This window comes from Vombatus ursinus, unplaced genomic scaffold, assembly GCF_900497805.2.
Source record: "Vombatus ursinus unplaced genomic scaffold, bare-nosed wombat genome assembly UNPS02015255.1, whole genome shotgun sequence".
Taxonomy (NCBI): domain Eukaryota; kingdom Metazoa; phylum Chordata; class Mammalia; order Diprotodontia; family Vombatidae; genus Vombatus; species Vombatus ursinus.
Genome location: NW_020955033.1, coordinates 13,209,331 through 13,230,044, shown reverse-complemented (window position 1 = coordinate 13,230,044; position 20,714 = coordinate 13,209,331). Strand labels below are relative to the sequence as shown.

At 35.9% G+C, this 20,714-nt stretch overlaps 1 protein-coding gene across 2 annotated transcripts in view; it reads left to right on the top strand.

The window, feature by feature from the left end:
- Positions 1-19,690, top strand: part of LOC114031911 (E3 ubiquitin-protein ligase RNF125-like) — a 34,922-nt gene extending 15,232 nt beyond the window's left edge. The window contains exons 3-7 of one of the 2 annotated variants that reach the window (XM_027847111.1): positions 1,027-1,118; positions 3,045-3,053; positions 3,761-3,851; positions 13,140-13,247; positions 17,114-19,690. In XM_027847111.1, the coding sequence (XP_027702912.1) occupies positions 1,027-1,118; positions 3,045-3,053; positions 3,761-3,851; positions 13,140-13,247; positions 17,114-17,200 (387 nt within the window). In that variant the 3' untranslated portion in view covers positions 17,201-19,690. The remainder of the gene's footprint in view (positions 1-1,026; positions 1,119-3,044; positions 3,054-3,760; positions 3,852-13,139; positions 13,248-17,113) is intronic. The other variant, XM_027847112.1, reaches the window with a different exon arrangement.
- The last annotated feature ends 1,024 nt before the right edge of the window (positions 19,691-20,714 follow it).

The window sequence follows — 20,714 nt, the reverse complement described above, 5'->3', positions numbered from 1 at the left end:
TGCAACATCCTTTGACATCATGGATTTGGGGTTTGAGGTTTAACTTCTGTAGCTTTGATGAATCAGCCCATCCCTGTACCGCTGCTTTGGGTACAAAGCTTCCTTTGACTCAAGATGTTATCAGTACCTAATGAAACACTTATCCAAACTGATGTTATGTAGCAACACGTCCCTGATAGTTAGGATTGCTAAATTGATAACCGTAATAAAAAAAAATATTCCTTATTGTTGACTGGTGCAAATGTAATACACTAGCCATCTTTTGAGTATTATCTTAATGGAGTTATTATGGCATGTGTTGTGAATTCATATAATGTTAATGAGCATATAATAAACCCACCACATTCTGTCTTGCCCAGGACTGTACTCACAAGGTTTCTGTCCACTTACTACATTCCAAAATTTCCTTATTTTTAAAAATCCATTCTTGTATAATGAAATCAGAAAAAGTATAAAATGATTGCATAATTTATTAAACTTCAAGTGACATATGAACAGGTCAAAGTGATACATTGAGCATCAGGTTATTTTCATTTTTACGCAGAGTTTTCAAAATTTTGGTAGTACATTAACTCAGATTGTACTGTTACCATGAATACATTCTTTTAAAGACCTGGCCTCAGAGTAATTCACAGAGTGCAGTCAGTTCGTGGAATTGTAAAGGGCCATGGGGATAATTTAGTCCAGGGGTGAGGCACCTGCGGACTTGAGGCCACACATGGCCTTGTAGATCCTTAAGTGCAGCCATTTGATTGAATCCAAGTTTTTTCTGTAAAGGTGTCAGGTTCCCCACCCCTGATTTAGTCCAACACCTCATTTTGCAAAGGAAATTGAGGCTCAGATAGGACCTGAGACTCAAACCCATATCTCCTGATGCCAAAAGCATTGATTGTACTTTCTACTCTATTGTGTGGCTTCTTATGATGCAAAATGAAGACAGTCATTAACTGGGCAGAAAGTAAATAACTTGTAGGAAATTCCTTGCAAAAAATGGACTTATTTAAAATGCATTTTTTTTTAACATAGGTATGTCTCAGTGAAATGAGAGCTCATATAAGGAGTTGTCAGAAATATATAGAGAAATATGGACCTCTTCAAGAGCTTGGAGAAGTAACAAGGTAAAATGTTTCAGTGACATGAAGCTTATTAATGAATGTTAATTTATAAAGATTTTAATGAACTTAATTTATTGAATTTCAAATTTTATTTTTAAAATGTTACGGCAATTGGCATTCTGTTAAGTAAGCCTCACCTTCCTCATCCATGAAATGAAGGTAGTAATTCCTGTAGCGTTTTCTTCATTGGGCAGGTAGATGGCGCAGTGTGGATAGAGTGCCAGGCCTGGAGTCAGGAAGACTTCAGTTCAAATCTGCCCTTGGACCCTGAGTGAATCACTTAACCCTGTTTGCCTCAGTTTCCTCATCTGTAAAATGGAGAAGGAAATGGCAAACTACTCCAGTGTCTTTGCCAAGAAAACTCCAAAAAGAGGTCATGAAGAGTCAGGCATGACTGAAAACACCTGAACAACAAAATCTTCATGGGGTTGTTGACAGGTTCAATGAAATTATGCAAAGCAAAACTTAAGGAGTTATATGAATGTTGGGCATTATTACTAGCAAGTACCTGTAACATTTGCTATTAGTAATCATTTGGCTAATTTTGATGGGGAAGAGAAAGGAATAAGAATTTATATAGCACTTACTATGTATCAGGCACTGTGCTAAGTGCTCTACAAATATTACCTGATCACATCCTCACAGCAGTCTTACAAGGCAGGTGTTGTTATTATCCCCATTTTACAAGTCGAGGAAACAAGCAAGCCAAAGTGTCTGGGCTAAGGTCACACAGTAAGTATGTAAGGTCATATTTGAACTCAGGTCTTGCTGGCTTCAGGCCTACGCTGTATCCACTGCACCCTCTCGCTGTCAGTGTTCAGCATCTAACATTTTATAAAATCCCTTTTAGGAGTATAGAGATTGGATCTATTTCCCCCCCTCAGTTTATGCAAGAGGAAGATGTTACATTGAGGAAGAACCAGAAATAGAATGCAGAACTGAACCTTCTGACCAAACATTATTTTGACTGTATTTTGACCCAGAGTTTCATCTTGCAAATCATAGTTTAAAAATTCTTCTTTTCTTCTCCTAAAGTGCTTGTTTCCCTAGTCACTTCTCTTACATTTTGCTTCCATTTCATAGAAAAGGCTGGGAAGTGGTTGGTATCCTAGATGCCATATAGTAATCTTAATATTAGGTGGGTATTTATTCCTGTTGGAGCCTTTTCCCCTTCAGGCAGTTTTTTGGCAGTTGAGATGGCAATTAGCTTTAGTACAGTTTTCAATGAAAATCCATATCTTTACTCTGTTGATTAGAAGAGTGTTTTAGATCTGTCAGAATAATTGAAAACCCTGTACTCTTTCACCATCGAGGAAGTGGTACAAGCCATAAACCTTCCCTACATATTGTGCTTGGTTGAGAAGTCAGTGTTTGTGGTCATGAAGCAGTGAAGTCAGAACATTAACTCAGCTACTTTTTTGATCACACTTATACTACCTAGGGAATTCAGCTGAGTTCTGGTTTTCAGAAAACCTAAGCTAGAACACTGAGAAATTTAAAGAGTGATTATTTGCATTGCAATGGATACTTCCCTTTACAAAATTACTCGCCTTTGGGTTTATTTAAATAGCAAAAGCCTAGATTCAGTTCACAAAAATTTACTCTACATCTTTTCAGCAATATAACAGTCTTGTAAAAGAATGAATTTTGTGTGGGGCAGGGCATGGTAGCTGCCAGTTTTAGCATTCAGAAACTGTAGTAAATTGGATTTCACTTCTTAATGAATTAATAATAAACTAAATGGGCTTCTAGAATAAAAGTACATTTTGTCTGCATATCACCTTTGAAATACTATTAAAACAACAGGGAGATTGCTGAAAATAGACATGTTTTGAGAACAGTGTACTTTTGTAGAATAGAGAATCTGAAGTCTCTTGTTTTTCTCTCTATATATATTATTATTTATTTTATTTTTATTTTTTTGTCTAGGCAATTGGAGTTAAGTGACTTGCCCAGGGTCACACAGCTAGTAAATATCAAGTGTCTGAGGCTGGATTTGAACTCAGGTCCTCCTGACTCCAGGGCTGGTGCTCTATTCGCTGTGCCACCTAGCTGCTGCTGAAATTGCTTCTTGAGGAGGAGTTAGGGTTCCCTCTTTGGCGTCCGGTTTTGTGCTCTACTGCCATCTTGAATGTGGTCACCCCATATTCTTTACGCCTTGATGCATATTATTCATTATATATTTAAATAATGATGATATAAATTTAGTTTTCCATGTGAAGGAATAATCCAGAAATCATCAGGGAATATTTGGGTCAGGGAAAGGTAACTCAGCTAATAGTATTGGGTGGGGGGTGCATTGCTGGGTTTTGGGGAGATAATCCATGCAGAAATATGAATATAAAAATAAATCTATGTACAAATGCAAATGGTACTTTTCTTCTTGGAAGATTAAAATACTTTGACCACATCTCATTATATTCTGCTCAATATGCCTATGGAAAATTTAGGAAAGAAATTTTATTATGTCCATTATATAGATAGGGAAACTGATGCACATTAAAGTTTAAGTAATTGATCAATGGTAACATCAAATCAATGACAGGGCTGGGACTAGACCCCAGATCAACTGACTATGCCAGTGTACTTTGCTGTTTCTTATTAAGTCGCCAGTACATTATAGTTGTATTTATATCTGGTTCCAGATGCATGTGTCCATTTTGTGAGAAGGAGTTGGATGAAGATGGCTTGCTGAACCACTGTCTCACTTCTCACAGATCAGAAAGGAGGCCAGTGGTATGTTGTGTGGTTTTTTTTGGTGGTGGTTGTTCCTTTATCTGCTTATAATATCTAAACAGAGGACAGCTGTTAACAGATTCATTCATTAGGATGGTTTTTGCGGGTTTTTTTTTTTTTAAATTTTGGTGAGGGGTTGTCTATAAAAGATTCATTGGTGTGGGGAATTCTAAGTGCAGAAACACTATCCACTCATACAGATCAGCAGCTGCTGTGTCATTTATAATCTTAGACTCCTTCCTGAGGCAGTGTAAATGTAGGTAAATTCCCTGTGTTCTCAGAGCCAGTATATATCAGAGGCAAGATTTGAACCAGGGTCTTCCTGACTTTTTGATAGGCCCTCTGTCCCACCGTCCTACTGATTGTCACTTTTAATCTGTTGGCTTAAACAGGTTTCTGTGTGTACAATTACTGTCTGTACAGTCTTGTCCTGCATGAGCCCAGGCCTCTGTTAGGAGGAACTTCATTCTTATCCTGACTATAGTAAACTAAGAAAGGCTCAGTGCAAGTAGGTTATTTCAGTTGACAATTGACATACAGATGTGACCCAGATTAATTATTTGCTAATAGTTATTCTGTTTAATTGAAGACACAGTTCCTTTCAAAGGAACAAGTTTCTTTGTGGTTGAAGATGTAGCTAATCAAAAGGAGTATGATTATGTTACATTGTAAGAGCATATAGTGCAGATCTAACTTTCATATGCAAACATTCATCAAACTCTAATTTTTGCAGTCTGTTAATATAGGATCTAACATAGGGGCATAGGTAGCTCAGTGGTTAGAGTGCTGAGCCTGAAGTTAGGAAGACCCACGTTCAAATCTGGCCTCAGATCTGGGCAAATTACTTAACCTCTGTTTGTCTTAATCTACTGGAAAAGAAAATGGCGAACCACTTCTGTATCTTTGCCAAGAAAACCCCATGAACAATAAGGTCCATGGGGTCACAAAGAGTTGGACATGACTAAACAATGACAGAGTCTAAAACATTTTTATCTTGTCAAAAGACCTATATTGCATTTTTTTAAAGGAGCATATTTTGGCATTTTTTAACTCAGGGGTGACTTTTCTCCACATGAAGTTGGTCAGTCACAAATTTGTGCTCCATTTTCTTGACGAGTCATTTCTATGCTTGCTTCATAAAAAGACTTAATTATGATTTAACATATTTTGAAGAAGTTATACAGCTAGAAAAGTAAGTAGTTCTTAAATTTCCTTAGATACCATCTTACACCTATCAGATTGGCTAAAATGATAGATGTCCTTCAAATGAGAAATGGCTAAACAAGGTATGGTATATGATTGTGATGGAATACTACTCTGATATAGGAAATGATGAGCTGATTGATTTTAGAAAAACATGGAAAGACTTGGACCCTATGAAGGAAGATGCTGTCCACCTCCAGAGAAAGAAAAGAAATATGGTCTTGTGTGTGTGTGTATGTGTGTGTGTGTGTATGTGTGTGTGTTTGTGTTTAATTGTAGCCTTCTCTAATGCAGAGTGGGGAGGGGGAAGGGAGGAAAAAAATTAAAAGTGAACAGCAGAGAACAAAAAAAAACTTAGAAGGAAGCACAGAAAAGCTGGGTAGCTTTGAAAACAATGTGTAGTATTACATATTTTTTTTTTAAAGTAAACAGTTTGAAATGGAACTTTATGGTTGTATATTGAATCCTTTCATGTTCTGCTGTATATATGGAACTGTTCTCTTTTTTCTCTCATTTTGTATTTAAGTTTAAAGTTAATTTAAAATAAATTTCCTATGAGAGCTTCCAAAAACAAAATATGGTGGAAAAGGAGCTATAAATTTCTTATGTTATCAGATTTGCTGTCATGACTTCTCCATCTGTCAGAACACTCATAGACATTGGAGAGTTGAGTTGCCTTCTTTGAAGGAGACTATCATAGGAGAATTAATCTTTGAAAGCTTTATGGTGAAAGAGCATTCAGTTTCCTGCGCAGTATGGTAGCTGGGAACGAGGACTGCATTTGGAGTCATAGGAGATAGGTTCAAATCTTGCTTCTGCTGTTTTTAACTTCAACCTTGGGCAAATCTCTTTAACTCTTTAGGCCTCAGTTTCCTCATTTGTAGAATGAAGGGGTTATATTACATAAACTCTTAAGGTACTTTCCAAAGTTAGAGCTATGTATAATCCTATATCTGAAAGAATGTTGCTTAGTACATAATATATTCGAATAGTTGTGTTCAAAATTCATGGGGTTGGCTTGGAGGGTTAGTATTCAAATTATTGAAAGAAGCCAAAAACAGCTCTTGGAGGCTCATGGGATCTTAGGTACAGAGTTTGAAGAGACCATAGAGGCCACCCAGTCCAACCTGCTCATTTTACAGATGAGGAAACTGAGACATAAAGAAGTTAAATGATTTGCTCAGGGTCGCACAGCTAGTTAATATCCGAGGCAGAATTTGAACCCAGGTCCTTGTCTTCTGAGCCATGTGCTCCATCTACCACTCCAGATTACCTCAATTCAGATGGAATTGTAAAACTACCTTTGAGAAAAATTTGGTGTTAGGTGTTATTACAGTTTTAACTCCAAATATGTTTGTCAAGTTATATTAACATTTAGAGTTCACCTCTTTCCCGAGTGACTACAATAAGACATGGGCAGGTTTTGGAGGAGGGAATGTTAATTGGGAATCCTAATTCCGTTTCTAGGGAAGTTACAGTCGAGATATGGTTTTTAGAAGCAGATTGCAAGGAATTGAGAAGTGAATGAAATGACTCCAGAGTACTGAAAATGAAATCTGTTACCACCTTTGGGAGGAACAGTTGATGGTCTTAAGATGCAGAATGAGATGTAAATCTTTAGACATGGCCACTATGGGAATTTGTTTTGCTTGACTATATACATTTGATACAAGGATTTTGTATTAATTTTTTTCATTTGGGAAGAGTTGAAAGGAGAGGGAAATGGAGATAGGATTTCCCCTCACAGAAAGAGAAGGAAACAAAAAAGTCAGAAGGAATCACAGACAAGCAGGATAGCTTTGAAATTTATACTTAAAAAGAAGAGCAAGGTCTGATTTATAGAGACTTATGGGTTGAAATATGTGTATATGTATGTGTGTGTGAGTATTTATGTATGTATGTATGTATGTATAACCCTTTCCTGTGCATATATGTGTATTGAAATGCCCATTTTATTTTGTGTAGGTTAAGTATAGAAAAAAAATTGTGAGTGAAAGATGAAGTGGAAGCAATAACAATAATAATAACTAGCATTTATATAGGGTTTTAAGTCTTGCAAAGCATTTTATAAGTAATACCTCACTTTAACCTCAACACAACAACCCTGTAAGGTAGATGCTATTATTATCCTCATTTAACAGATGAAAGAAAGTGAGGCAGACAGATAGTAAGTGACTTAATTGCCCAGGGTCACACAGCTAGGAAACGTCAGGTCAGATTTGGACTTGGGTCTTCTTGACTCCAGCATTCTATCCACTGTGACACCTAGCTGTCTCTGATTGCAGTGGGTGTCGAACAATTTTTCTGGTTTCTTTTTAGAGTTTTATTGATGTCTTTTTACATCATGCTCATTTCTGAAAATATCTGTCCCCTATTCTGGAACCCATGTTATTATGGACTTTTAAAAAGTCACCCTTTGTTTCCTATCTCTTCGGTTAATAGAGAGAGGCGGTATGTTCTCATCTTTTCTTTTCTTTTTTTTTTCTTTTTTTTTTTCATCTTTTCTTTAGGGCCAAACTTGGTCATTATAATGTCATACAATTCGGTTTCATTTTATTGTTTTTCTATTTACATTGTTGTGGTCATCTTGCTTTCTTGATCCTGCTTAACTTTATTCTGCATCAGTTCATATGACTCTTCTGGTGAATCCTCTGGCATCTTTTCTAACAATATAATGATATTTCATTACATTCATGTACCACTATTTGGTTAGCCATTCTTCAGGCAGCAAATACCTACTTTGCTTCCAGTTCTTGACTGACACAAAGAGTTTCCATTCAACAGTTTTCAGGATATAAGGTAAAAACTCAAAGTTGTGTCCATTTGCTTCCCTGCATTAGTTATTTGGAACAATTTTTCATAGGATTGTTAATAGTTTGCAATTCTTTTTTGAAGAACTGTTCATATCCTTTGACGACATTTATTATGGAATGGCTTTTGGTCATATGGTTGTATTAGTTCTTAAATATCTTAGATATCAGACCTTAATTCAAAGACACTTGATGCTGAGATTTTTGGCTAATCAACAGTTTTTTTATCCTAGTTTTGAGCTTTCTATATTCCTTTCTCCTATATTATCATCTGAACCCTGTCTTTACAGACCACAGTTTTCATCATAAAAATCATGAGAAGGGATTCTGGACCACTGATAAAGAAGAACAGGGCTCGAAGTGCTAGATTTTTGTAATTATTTCTAGGTAAATCATCCATGTCCAGATTTCCCAAATAAATGGTCAAAAAAATTTTAGCGTCTATAATATATTGCCTACTCATGATGCCATTGATTTTATTCACTCATTTAAAAGGAGGAATGGCATCTTGAGGAATCTTAAAAGGATCCAGCATCAGAAAACAGAGAAGCTCTTGGGTTCCTACATAAAGATGGACCTGAGTTGGTACCTTGTCCTTGCCGAGAACTTGTTACACCTGACTTAAAGTCATGTACTTATTTTATATATATTTATAGATGCCAAGGAGCACTGTGGTTAATTTTTTCACCTTGTCTGTTTTGTTCCCTTTAGTTTCCATAGTTACTGCTACAATGATTTCTGGATTGGGTTTGCACAGAATAATTTTGCAGTAATAATGTAATATCATGTTGCAACCTGCTCATTCCTTGCCTTAATGGAAACCAATGCCATTTCTAGGTATGAAGAAAGGTGATTGTTAAAGCTAAACAGTCATGAGCAGTGTTGTAACTACATTCTTGTGTATTTTCAGTAAGCAGAGTTAATGCTTTCTTGACCCTGAAACCTTCATAGATGTCATAGAATTGCTGTTTTAGAATTTACTGAAGTGTTTATCAGTTAGGTCTGACAATTCCTTCTCTCCTACTCAGTAAACTCTAGTGACAGTCAATGATCTCTAGCCTCACACATGCATTCACCTTGTTATTTAAATAATCTGAGCCCTTACTACCTGTCTAGTTTTCTTATACATTACTCTCCCTCCATGCACTCTACAATCCAGCCATATGGCCTCGTTGCTGTTCCTCCCCAACACCCATCTGCTTGCCTTTGCATGGTCTATTCCTCATGCTTGGAATCTACTCTCTACTCACCTCTGCTTCTTGGAATCCCCAATTTAAAACTTTGCTCATGTACCACCTTCTCCATGAAGCTTTAGATGATCCCCTAGCTTCTAGTGCCTGCCTGCCCCAAACCACCTTGTATTTACTTTTCATGTATTCTATAATACAAGCAGCTAGGTGGTACAGTGGATAGAGTGCTGGGCCTCAGGTTAGGAAGACTCATCTTCATGCGTTCAAATCCAGCCTCAGACATTTATTAGCTGTGTGACTCTGGGTATGTATGTTTCATCTTTCTTCTCTTTCCACATAGGGTATCATACCGTTACCTGCCAATGTTCTGTCCAAAGGGAATGTAAATTTTAATCTGAAACGTTAAAAAATTTTTTTTCTCTTAAAGACTAGCCTTAACCCCAAATCACTCTGGTCCCGGACCAAGACCTACTGGGTCACTGTTCGGACCCTGATTGGCACAGAATGAACATAGGTAACAATTGTTTCTGTTTTGGCCAGAAATCCTGAGGGTCTTCCCTTCCTAGATCTTTTTTTTTTTTTTAAAGAGGGCATTGTAGGGGGCATCTAGGTGACTCAGTGGATAGAGCACCAGCACTGGATTCAGGAGGACCTGAGATCAAATCCAGCCTCAGACACATAACACTTACTAGCTGTGTGACCCTGGGCAAATCACTTAACCCCATTGCCTCACCAAAAAAAAAAAGAGGTCATTCTTTGCCTCATTTTTTATTAAACCTTAATCACTGAATGCATGCTGCCTCAGTCAAACTAAGGCTTGTTAAAGACCGAAGTCCCACACTGCATTCTGGGCCATCTCCAGTTGTCCTGATCCCTATCTGGCCATTGGACCCAGATGGCCCTGGAGGAGAGGGTGAGATTGATGATTATTATAATGCACAGCCCTCCCTCACTTAAATCCGATTCATTTGTATATCATGGCATCACCTCCCTGATGACGTGGTCCTCTTCAAGAATGAAGGGCAAAGAGCTAGTCATGCCCTGTCATCCACACCAAATTGACTTGAAAGTGAGGCATGACATTTGTTCAAAGGGGAAAAATTAAAGAACATGAACTCTTAATCAAACAAGATTTTAGTTGAATCTATTGTAAATGTTTTGGGCTATACAGATGATGACAACCCTAAAATCTTATTCTCCTACCATCTTTTCTAGAAGATTAGATCCTCAATCATCACCTGTCTTTCTTCAATTTTTGTTGTCTATCTACTGATTCCTTCCCTACTGTTTTCAAACATGGCCATCATCTCCACGCTTTAAAAAAAAAACTTTTAGGGGCAGGTAGGTGGTACAGTAGATAGAGCTCTGGCCTTGGAGTCAGGAGGACCTGGGTTCAAATCTAGCCTCAGACACTTGAAACTTACTAGCTGTATGACCTGGGCAAGTCACTTAACCCCAATTTCCTCACCAAAAAAAAATACCCTAAAAAAACTTTTAGTAGGTTCTACCATCCCCTCAAACTATCGTACCATATCTCACCTCTATTTCTCAGCCAGATTCCTTGAAAAAGTTATCTGCCAATTGCCTCCATTTCTTCTCTCACTCACTCCTCAATCATTTCCACCCTGGCTTCCAACCTTATCTCCCAACTGCAGCTGCTTTCTCCAGAGTTACTAATTATCTCTTAATTGCCAAATCTGGTGATTTGTTCTTAATCCTGATTCTTCTCAATCTATGTAATGTAGTATATGTATATACATATATATACATATTTCTCTGTGTGTGTATTATTATGTGGTTATATATATATATATATGATTAAATTATTTTCCAGTTATAAAGGGAAACACACACTTTGATCACAGCAGAGAAAAACTTTGGTGAGCATACACATCTTTCTATTTTATGCCTCTCCTGATGTGTATGATGAGAGAGGATTATTGTAATCTTGAATGATTTTTTGGTGTAAGAGCATTTAAGGCAGTAGCATCTTGGTATAATGGCTAAAGAATTGCACTTTGAGTTCAGAAGACCTGAGTTCAAATCCCATAATCCCACCTCAGACCCTTAAGAGTTGTGTGAACCCAGACAAATTATTTAATTTCCTTGTCTTGGTTTCTTTATTAATAAAATGAAATTAATAAAATAATAAGACCCACTTTACAGGGTTGTTGTAAAGATCAAAAGAGAAAATGTATGAGAAACACTTAGCAAACTTTAAGGTCCTATATAAATGTTGGCTAGCTACTAAATTTCCTTCTACTAAATCACGTGCTTTTTTTATAATTAATGAACAATAAGAACAATGGGATCTTGTTTTCTGTAAGCCTTTCAGTTAATTGCAAAATCTTAAAGATGCAGTCCATTGTTAATATCACTTGCAAAAGCCTGCTTGTTTCCTAAAATCCCTTCATGAAAGATACCTTTTATTCATATATAGCTGACTCACATAGTGATTTTGTATAGGTGGTAGAATAGACATATGGGTCAGTAGTTACTTATGTTTTCCCATTACCTATTTTTTATATTGGTAATGGTATTAATAATGGGGTTTTTTTTGTTCCTTCTGAATCTTCCCTCCTTCAGATAACTTGTATATCGATCCCTAAGGGCCTCCACAATTGTGTAGGAAAGATGCCTTGTCCCATGGGAACCTCAGTGGACCCAAAAAGTCAAGAGCACATGGAGACCTCAGAATAATAAATCTGAATTCACCAGGACCTAAAGCAGGGGTCTTAAACCTTTTTTGTGCCATGGACCCCTCTGGTAGTTTGCTGAAGCTTACTGAATAATGTTTTTTAAAATATCATATCCATGGGATTACAAAGGAAACCAATTATATTGAAATATAGTTGTCAAAATATTTTTTAAAACAAGTTCACGATCCCTAGCTTCTGTTGGCTAGTGGGTATCTCTGTGAAGCAGCCATCTCCCTTAGGGGACCCCTCCATTAGGGGGTTGCCTCCCTTAAGGGGCTGCAACTTCCCTTAAGGAGGAGACTGCTTGGTGTGTTACCCAGAATAATGCCTTTACTTGGGAAAAAAAGAAGTTCATGGACCCTACATTAAGAATGTGTGGCCTAAAATAAGAGTGGAAAGAAGGCGAAACAAGTTCATACATACCCAGTGGAGAAAAAGGAGAAAAAATAATAGACAAACGTAGTTGGAAATTCAGGTTCCTGAAGGGGAAAAAAAATAGCAAAATGAAAGGTTGTGACAACCTGAAAGAAAAGAGGAAAAAGAAGAGAAGAAACATAAAGAGAAAAACAGCAAAAAAAGAATGTCATGGAAATAAAAGGAAAAGAAGATAGGAAGAGAGGAGGAATAGAATAGGGAGGCAAGGAGACAAAAGGGAGTGGCAGAGAGGCAAGATGTACATAACATTTTTTTGAAGTACTGATCTAACCTACCAGAAATTTTGTATGCCCCCCCAAAAAAATTGGCTAGCAAATTTTAGTTTTATTCTTTTGCTGCCAGATGTTCAAAGGGAAGGCAACTTGAAGTAATATTAGTAACTTGAATTTAGGAAGTGTTTTAAGATTTGCAAAGTGTTTTTTTCTCCACAGTCCTCTGAGGTAAGTAATGGAAAGTTTATTATCCCTGTCTTATAGGACACCTACTTATTTTTGTTCTCTCTCCTTTTTTTTTTTTAGGCAACTGGGGTTAAGTGACTTGCCCAGGGTCACACAGCTAGTACGTGTCAAGTGTTTGGTCTGAGGCCAGATTTGAACTCAGGTCCTCCTGACTTCAGGGCCGGTGCTCTATCCACTGTGCCACCTAGCTGCTCCCTTATTTTTGTTTAGAACCAGAAACTCTTTCAGTTATATTATGTCCAGATATGAACTCTTAATTTTCTCTCCTCTCCGTCATCACCTGCTAACTGCCTGTGGTGGGGTAGATTAAGTATGACTTTTATTGAGGCATAAGTGAAATGGACATGCTGTTCTGATATCAAAAATCATAAATAAAGTGATCCCAAAATAGACTCAGAATTAAAGTACTTTTTGTTAGACAGTTTCAGATTTCTCTAGCCTAGCACAAATAGCTATCTCATTTGCCAATATTGTCTTCTCTGTTTATTTACAGTTCTGTCCACTTTGTCATTTTATACCTAATGGAGATTCAAGCAACACCAGTGACAGTTTGATCCGGCACCTGCAAATCAGACACACAATGTTTTATGATGAATTCATTGTAAGTAAACAACTGCATCCTTTTTTCCTTAAATTGTTATGGTAATTAAATCTTTATTTTTTTTCCCCCAAGTCAGACAAACAAAATTCAGGAAAGAAAATTATCTGCAGTCTTAGGAGCTAGTATTTGCTAAGACTTTATAAAAACATACTTCATCCATTTCAAATATCCCCAAATAATTTAGGTGGGCAAGAGCTACCCCCCCCTTTTTTTTTTTTAAAGTTTGCAAAGAGGATTTGCTGTTCTCATCTGAGCCTCAGCTCTGTGAGTTAGGTACTCCAAGTACCTAAGAGCAGCTAGGTAGCACGGTGAATGATACGATGTTTGACTTGGAGTCAGGAAGATCTAAATTCAAATTATGCCATAGACACTTAGTAGCTGTGGGACACTGGACAATTCAGTTAACCTCTTTAAACTTCAGTTTCCTCATATGTAAAATGGGAATATTCATAGCATCTACTTCACAAAGTTGTTGTGGGGATGTTTTGTATACTTTAAATCTAAATGTAAATGCTAGTTATCATTTTTGTAAATATTATTTTCCCATCTTATTTTTCTAGTCCCCTCATTTTTTAGTTAAAGTTAAATAAGTGTATTAATTCTTCTAAAATATTTCTTTCACTTTCTAATGATTTCCCACTTTTCCTTTTCCAATAGAACTTTCCCTTACAACAAAGTATATGTAAACAAAATAAATCAACCTTGGTCATGCCTAACAATATACTATATAGCTCATTCTATAGCCCACCACTTCCCTGGCGAGGGGAGGAAAACCTGTTTCGCTAACAGTTCACTAAAGTCAGAATTAGTCCCTTCATTCCTCAACTGTTGTTTTCCTTTGTATTGTTGTGGTCACTGTGTAAATTATTCTTCTAGTTTTGCTCGCTTCACTCTGTATCAGTTCATACCAAACCTTCCCAAGTTTCCCTGAATTCTTTATATTTTTAACTGCATGATAATGTTCCATTAAACTAACATATGTTAATTTGTTCAGCAATTTTCCAATCGGTGGGCACCAGCTTTGTTTCCAACTCTTCACTTATCATGAAAAATGCTGCTACAAATATTTTTGTATTTGTGAAACTGGGGTTTCTTCTGATTGGTCACTCTGCTAATTCAGATCATAATCCTTCTGAGCTTTATCATGACTTCATTAGATGCAATGACAAAAAGAATTCATCAGTAGTTGATGAACTTTCTGATTCTAAGAGTATAAGATGTATACTACATCACTAAGTCAGCATCTGTAGCCTTTCTGGTAGGAACCTCCAGAACTTGTACTGTTCTGGTAAACCTTGGAATAAATCAAGGTTATTTGCATGTCAAGATTAGTTATGAATGGGACTTTCATGGAAATATAGAAATATAATGTTAAGCAAAATGATTAGTTCTATTGGACAGTGGTTGTTCTCCAAAGTAGGGGAGACAAGCCCTTTCCAATCTAGATAAAATTAGGGGTGAAAATAATTCACTATATAACAGAATCATATTTTAAAAAGAGAGAAAGATATATGTGTGTGTGTGTGTATATTTATTTATTTATATATATATGTATGTATGTATGTATGGGGGATGGGTAAGTAGGGCATTAGATAGAGAGATAGAGTGCTAGATCTAAAGTCAGGAACACCTGAGTTCAAATGTGGCCTCAGACAATAGCAGTGTGACCTTGAGCAAGTCATATAACTCTATTTGCATCAGTTTCCTCATCTGTAAAATGACCTAGAGAGGGAAAGGGAAAACTACTCCAGTTATCTTTGCCAAGAAAACACCAAATTGGGGTCACAAAGAGTCAGACGCAACTGAAAATGACAACAACAGCAACCCCACAATATGCATCTTCTTTTTTAATGATGATATAATTCTATTTTCTTATCAAATTAAAGTCAGAGTAATGGTTATCAAGTGTAGTGAGGTAGCTTATTGTGTTATTCTAGTTGTTTGATGTTATAATAAAGGTAACTTTATCTGCTATGCATGAGCCTAGCGTTTTGTCCCTTACCTTAACGGAACACAAATTGGTTTCATTTCATCTCTTATAGTTGCAAACATCCAATGTACTAGGATTGAGGTGATAGAACCCAAACTAGTTATAAATACAATTCCATACTCTTTAGGTAGAAATGTATATAGTTTTCTTCATCAGTAATGGAAATAAGCACAAAAAGTAAGTAGGGTCTCTCATTCTGCCTAGACACATATAATATTGTGTGTAGTTTATATATGAAGAAAACACTTTTAGCAGAATTAATATATTTAGGTAGAAAAATCAGTTTGATTTTCCCTTAAATATAGGAAATAATAATAACTTGTGCATGTATGCACCTGTATATAATATAGCACCTACTCTGTGCTAGACAGTGTACTAAGTACTTTACAAATCTTAACTCATTTGATCCTCACAGCAACCCAGAGAGGTAGTCACTATTATTATCACCCTCATTTTACTGTTGAGGTAACTGGGGCAAAAATAGTTTAAGTGACTTGTCCAATGTCACACATCTAGTAGTTGTCTGAGATTTTAACTCTGGTCTTCCTGACTCTAAACCCAGATTTCTATCCACTGTACCACATAGCTGTTAGGAGAGTACTCAAAGTAGATTTACATATAATTTTTGAAAAGAAAACGTCATTGTAAAATCTATCCTCATAAAATCTCTAAGTTAAAAATTTGATTATTGCTCCCTTAACATTGTCATTTTAGAGTTTTATCTTTTTCTAGGCTTTCAGATCTTCTTATTATAATTACCCATATATTTTGCAAAAGGAATGAACAACAAGGATGAGATATGGAAGTGTAGTATACCCAAATCTTAGGAAGGGATTAAATGGAAAGGCCTAGGATTACTGAAAGAAGTGTGTAATATAAGAGAAATTGAACAAGGCAAATAATTTGTCTCTATGGGATTGCTGGGTAAACCATAAGGCCCACTTCATTTTGGCACAGAATGCTACAAGGCTGGAATATGGGTAAGCTCCAGGTAGTCTCTTTTGTTCCATACAAAGTCAAGAATGTGTGTGTGTGTGTGTGTGTGTGTGTGTGTGTGTGTAGGTGTATGTATATATATATATGCATGTGTGTGTATATATGTATATATACACACATGTATTTGTGTAAATATATATGTACATATATATATATATATACATATTTATTACACTTACACACATTCTTCTTTGTTTTTTAACCAGAGAAGTAGCAATGGTATAATGTTTTGAGGACTAGCCTTGGAGTTAAGAAGACCTGGGTTCAAACCCTACTCTGATACATATCAGCTTTTTAATCATGGGCAAGTCATTTAACTTCTAGTGAAGAGTCAACTGTCTAAGACTATGAGTTATTGAGGAGCTGCTGGTTCACATGGGTGGGAGGAGTTTCCAGACTAGTGAAGCCAAAGACTGAGACCCAAAACATTATTTTGTGTTTTCCCTTGTGGATTTCAGTTGAAGTCTTTTGGCAGCTGATGGACTATAGACTTCAGTTTGGAGATCACTGACTTAATAGGATTCAGTTCCAATTCTGACTCATAATGGGGCATATGCACAGCTTGGGAGATTGTTTTCTTTTCAAGGTGTTGACATTAAGGCACCTCAAAATAGCATTCAGTAGTACAACTGAGAGCCAGCAAATCATATTCCAACTTCTGCTTGATCCCATTGATTTGATTTGGTTCATGTTTGTAGGTGGAACCTAGTAAGGTCTTGTTGGCTGCTAATTGGTTTGATAATGATTATGCCTGTCACTCTGAATTGATAGTACTCACAAGGCAGATTGGATGAATTTAGAATTAAAAGACAAAGCTATTTAGAAAAAAAACAGTACCTATCATTTTGCTTATCTAAAAGTATTTTTTTCTCTATTTCAGGATTTTAATATATTAGAGGAAGCTCTGATCCGAAGAGTCCTGGACCGGTCGCTTTTAGAATATATGAATCATTCAAATAGCATTTAATTCTGCCAGTAGGAGGAAAAGTTTTCTATGGATTCCTTTGCACAGTATACTAAGATGCTGCTTTAACAATTAAAGGGAAATCTTTAGCCTTTAAAAAAAAGCACAGATGTAACAAACCTTTAATGTTTGTATGTGTCTGTTATTGTGTTTATCTGGAAATTTAAAAACCGCTATCCCTTTGGTGATTTATATCCATATTCTCCTGTTGAGATTTTCTGATACTTAGTAGTAACAATTATCTATATCACCCAGGAGGTTTAGGGTGGGTACCAGTAGCGAGCATGCTTGAGGGAGGAGTTCTTGTTAGGAGGTCAGACAGATTTTGGGGGAGGGATAGTTCCATAGATGAATAATAAACTACAACACTGACATGATAAACATCAGGTTTCTTTATATAAGAAAATAGAATATGAATCAACAACTTGTTGATATTTAAGAAGAACTTGGAAATAGTTTCCATTCTTAATATTTAGCTTCAAAAATACTATTATAAATATATAATTTGTTGGAAGTAAAGAAAGGAAATATTGTGGTAATTGATAATATCCCTTTTACTAAGTTGTATACTGTTACTTAGTACTGTAACAAATACTGTAATAGGAATGTATTCTTAATGCTTTCATTTTAAAAATATATCTACCAGAAGCAAAATATTTTTCAAATATTGGCAGTTAATTTTAATTATTATTAAGAGATTTCTATAATGTAAATAAGTTTCAAAATATTATGGCCTGATATTTGACATGTAAAAACAACCTGTTTGACCATAGAATTTTTTTGATGCAAAACTCTTAAGGGTTGATTTTTCAACTAAAATGGTATATTGAACTATGAAGACAATCCTTTCAATCCCTGAGGGTAAAATTTTATTCAGCTAAGTTTCAGTTCAGTGATTCTAATCAGGAATGGACTCTTCTGTTTATTCCTTCTGTATGAGGGCTAATTATAATATGGAAACTTAAAGAAAGAAGAAAGGACTCTCATTTCTTTAGAGTCCTGGTGACTACTCTCCCATCATTTTTAGATCTAATACATATTTGAAAATTTTGCAGGAGTATATAGGAACTGAAGAATATAGAGACATGAAATTCGGGAAATTCAAAATCTTCATTTTGGGAAATTAATTTTTCTTTACTAAAGTGCCTAGTTGAGTTTTACAACCTCTGCCTTTCCTTTTCTGTAGAAATCTTATTAAGATAGACTGTAGAAGGAAAAGAGAGGATTCTGAGTCATCCAAAACTGGATAATTAGTTTGAAATCTAATTAGCTTAGAAGAAAACTTGGAGATGATCCAGTTAAACCCTCATTTTTACACAACAGGAAATAGACACAGAAAAGTGACATGACCAGCCTAAGGTTATGTAGCTCATTAACTTTCTATTATATCACTCTAAGTAAGAAAGAAAAGATCAGTATTACCTAGTATTGACTAGTCTACTCTCTAAGCTTTAAGTTTTTGCATCTATAAAATGGGGGTAAATAATACCTTCCCTGCCTACCTCATAAACCATTAGGAGGATCAAATGAAAGGAGGCATGTGAAGGTGCTATAAAATGTAAAGCACTATACCATTGCAAACTGTCTTTAATTCAGACTACTGGTGAGGTCATCTTCAGATTTCACAAAAATGTTAAGCTCAAATTTTTAATAACATGAAAGTTTTAAAAAAAAGACAACTTTATAATGTAAGCAATATATTTAAGCTTAAATATATTGTTTTAAAGCCTCCCACATCTAAATTCTTCCTCAGATCCCCTTTTGTAATGTTTTTTCCATTGTGATCACAGATTAGGAACTGTTTATCAATGAACATTCTGTGTTATGTGAACTCTGATTTAGCAAAGTCCAAACTTCTAGAATTTTACGCCAAAATAATTACAAAGGGGTGATTTGTTAAGTCAGTATTAAAGTGACTTAAAAGATAAGAACAACAACAAAAAATGTCCACTTGTCAGCTCAGTATTCTTCCAGCTGTCCAGTGATGCAGTCCAGAAGAGAAAATACTTGTGTTTCTTTTAAGAATCAAATTATCCCACCCCTATGTGAAAGCTTTGGATGGGATAAATGTTCTCTGAGATTATGGGTTGGAGATATAGGTTGAGTGTGAATGAGTGATAGAGACAGGTCTAGAATTTCAGCTTCCCAGGCCTTGTCTAGGTCTACAGAGTCACACTACTCTGATGTAAGTGAAGCTTACCATCGTAGATTCATGAAGCAAGTAAGCTTATTGTTATTGAAGCTAATGAAAGGTGATAACAATGTGGTTTGTGTCCATAAAGATAGAGGTCCTAAGATGTCTTAAGAAACCCACTCTTGTTTCATTCCTCAACAACAAAATCTGTAATTGTCAGAATTAAAAAGTTAACAATTATTGATTTTCTTTTGTAAAGATGTCTTATTATGAGAAACAAAGGATGGCAGGACCATTGCTTTTGTTTAAAGTGTCTATTCATAAATGCTGACCTTCAATAAATGGTCTTCCTAAACCTACCCTGATTTTGTGTTCTCATTCAGAAACACTTACAACGCTGTAACCCAAGGTGATCACAGAGACATTTCATACATAATAGCTCAGTGGACAAGGGTGGGATGGAAATGAACAGTTTGTAAAGAATGAGCTCTGTCATCTTACCAATGTTTGTTGCTCTGTTACATGTAGCTATCAAGATTTTCCCCTCACCTCTGCAATCTCTCAAGACTTCCCAATAGAATCTGGGATAACAGCTGTTACTGCCAACCTCACATCTTTCTCTTTGCTGTTTGGTACCCTAAAAAAGGGAAATATATTTTTCCTCTTTCCCCTAGAATATCTTCATGTTGTTTGTCCTTCATTCTCAAAGACTAGAGACTCAGTTTTCATCTGCTGTTACCAGCCTCAAAACTACTTAGAGAAAGAGAGCCTTGAAGAGCCTATGCTCTAGAAAGTTAATAAGCATTTGTTAAGTTTCTGCTATGTACCAGGGCATTATTTTATTATAATTACATAACATTCAAGTTTCCAAACAATTCCTCTCCATTTACATTGTTGAAGTCATGTATATGTATTTTTTGCTCTGTTCTGCATCAGTTCATATAAGTCTTCTCATGCTTCTCTGAATTCTCCAAATTCATTGCTTCTTATAGAAACACAATATTCCATTATATTCATGTACTAAAATTTGTTTTATTATTCCCCATCCGATGAGCACCTGCTTTGTAAGTTCTATGCAACCCCAGAAATGAGCATATCTTTAAGATACTTGCAGTGCTGTTCTGCATACATTATCTCATTTGATCCTATTTGATTTGATTTGATTTGATTTTCCCACTACACTGTGAAATGAATGCTTTTATTATTCTCATTTTAAAGCTGAGGAAACTACTTGTATGGTATATATTTAGTTTCCACATTTTTTCATCATACATAATTCTAATAAGAGAAATTATTATTTTTCTCTTATACTAATAACCAAATTAGGATTGAGGTTTTTTCCCTTTCTATTTTCCTCATTCAGGGACCAGTCTTTGTAGGTCA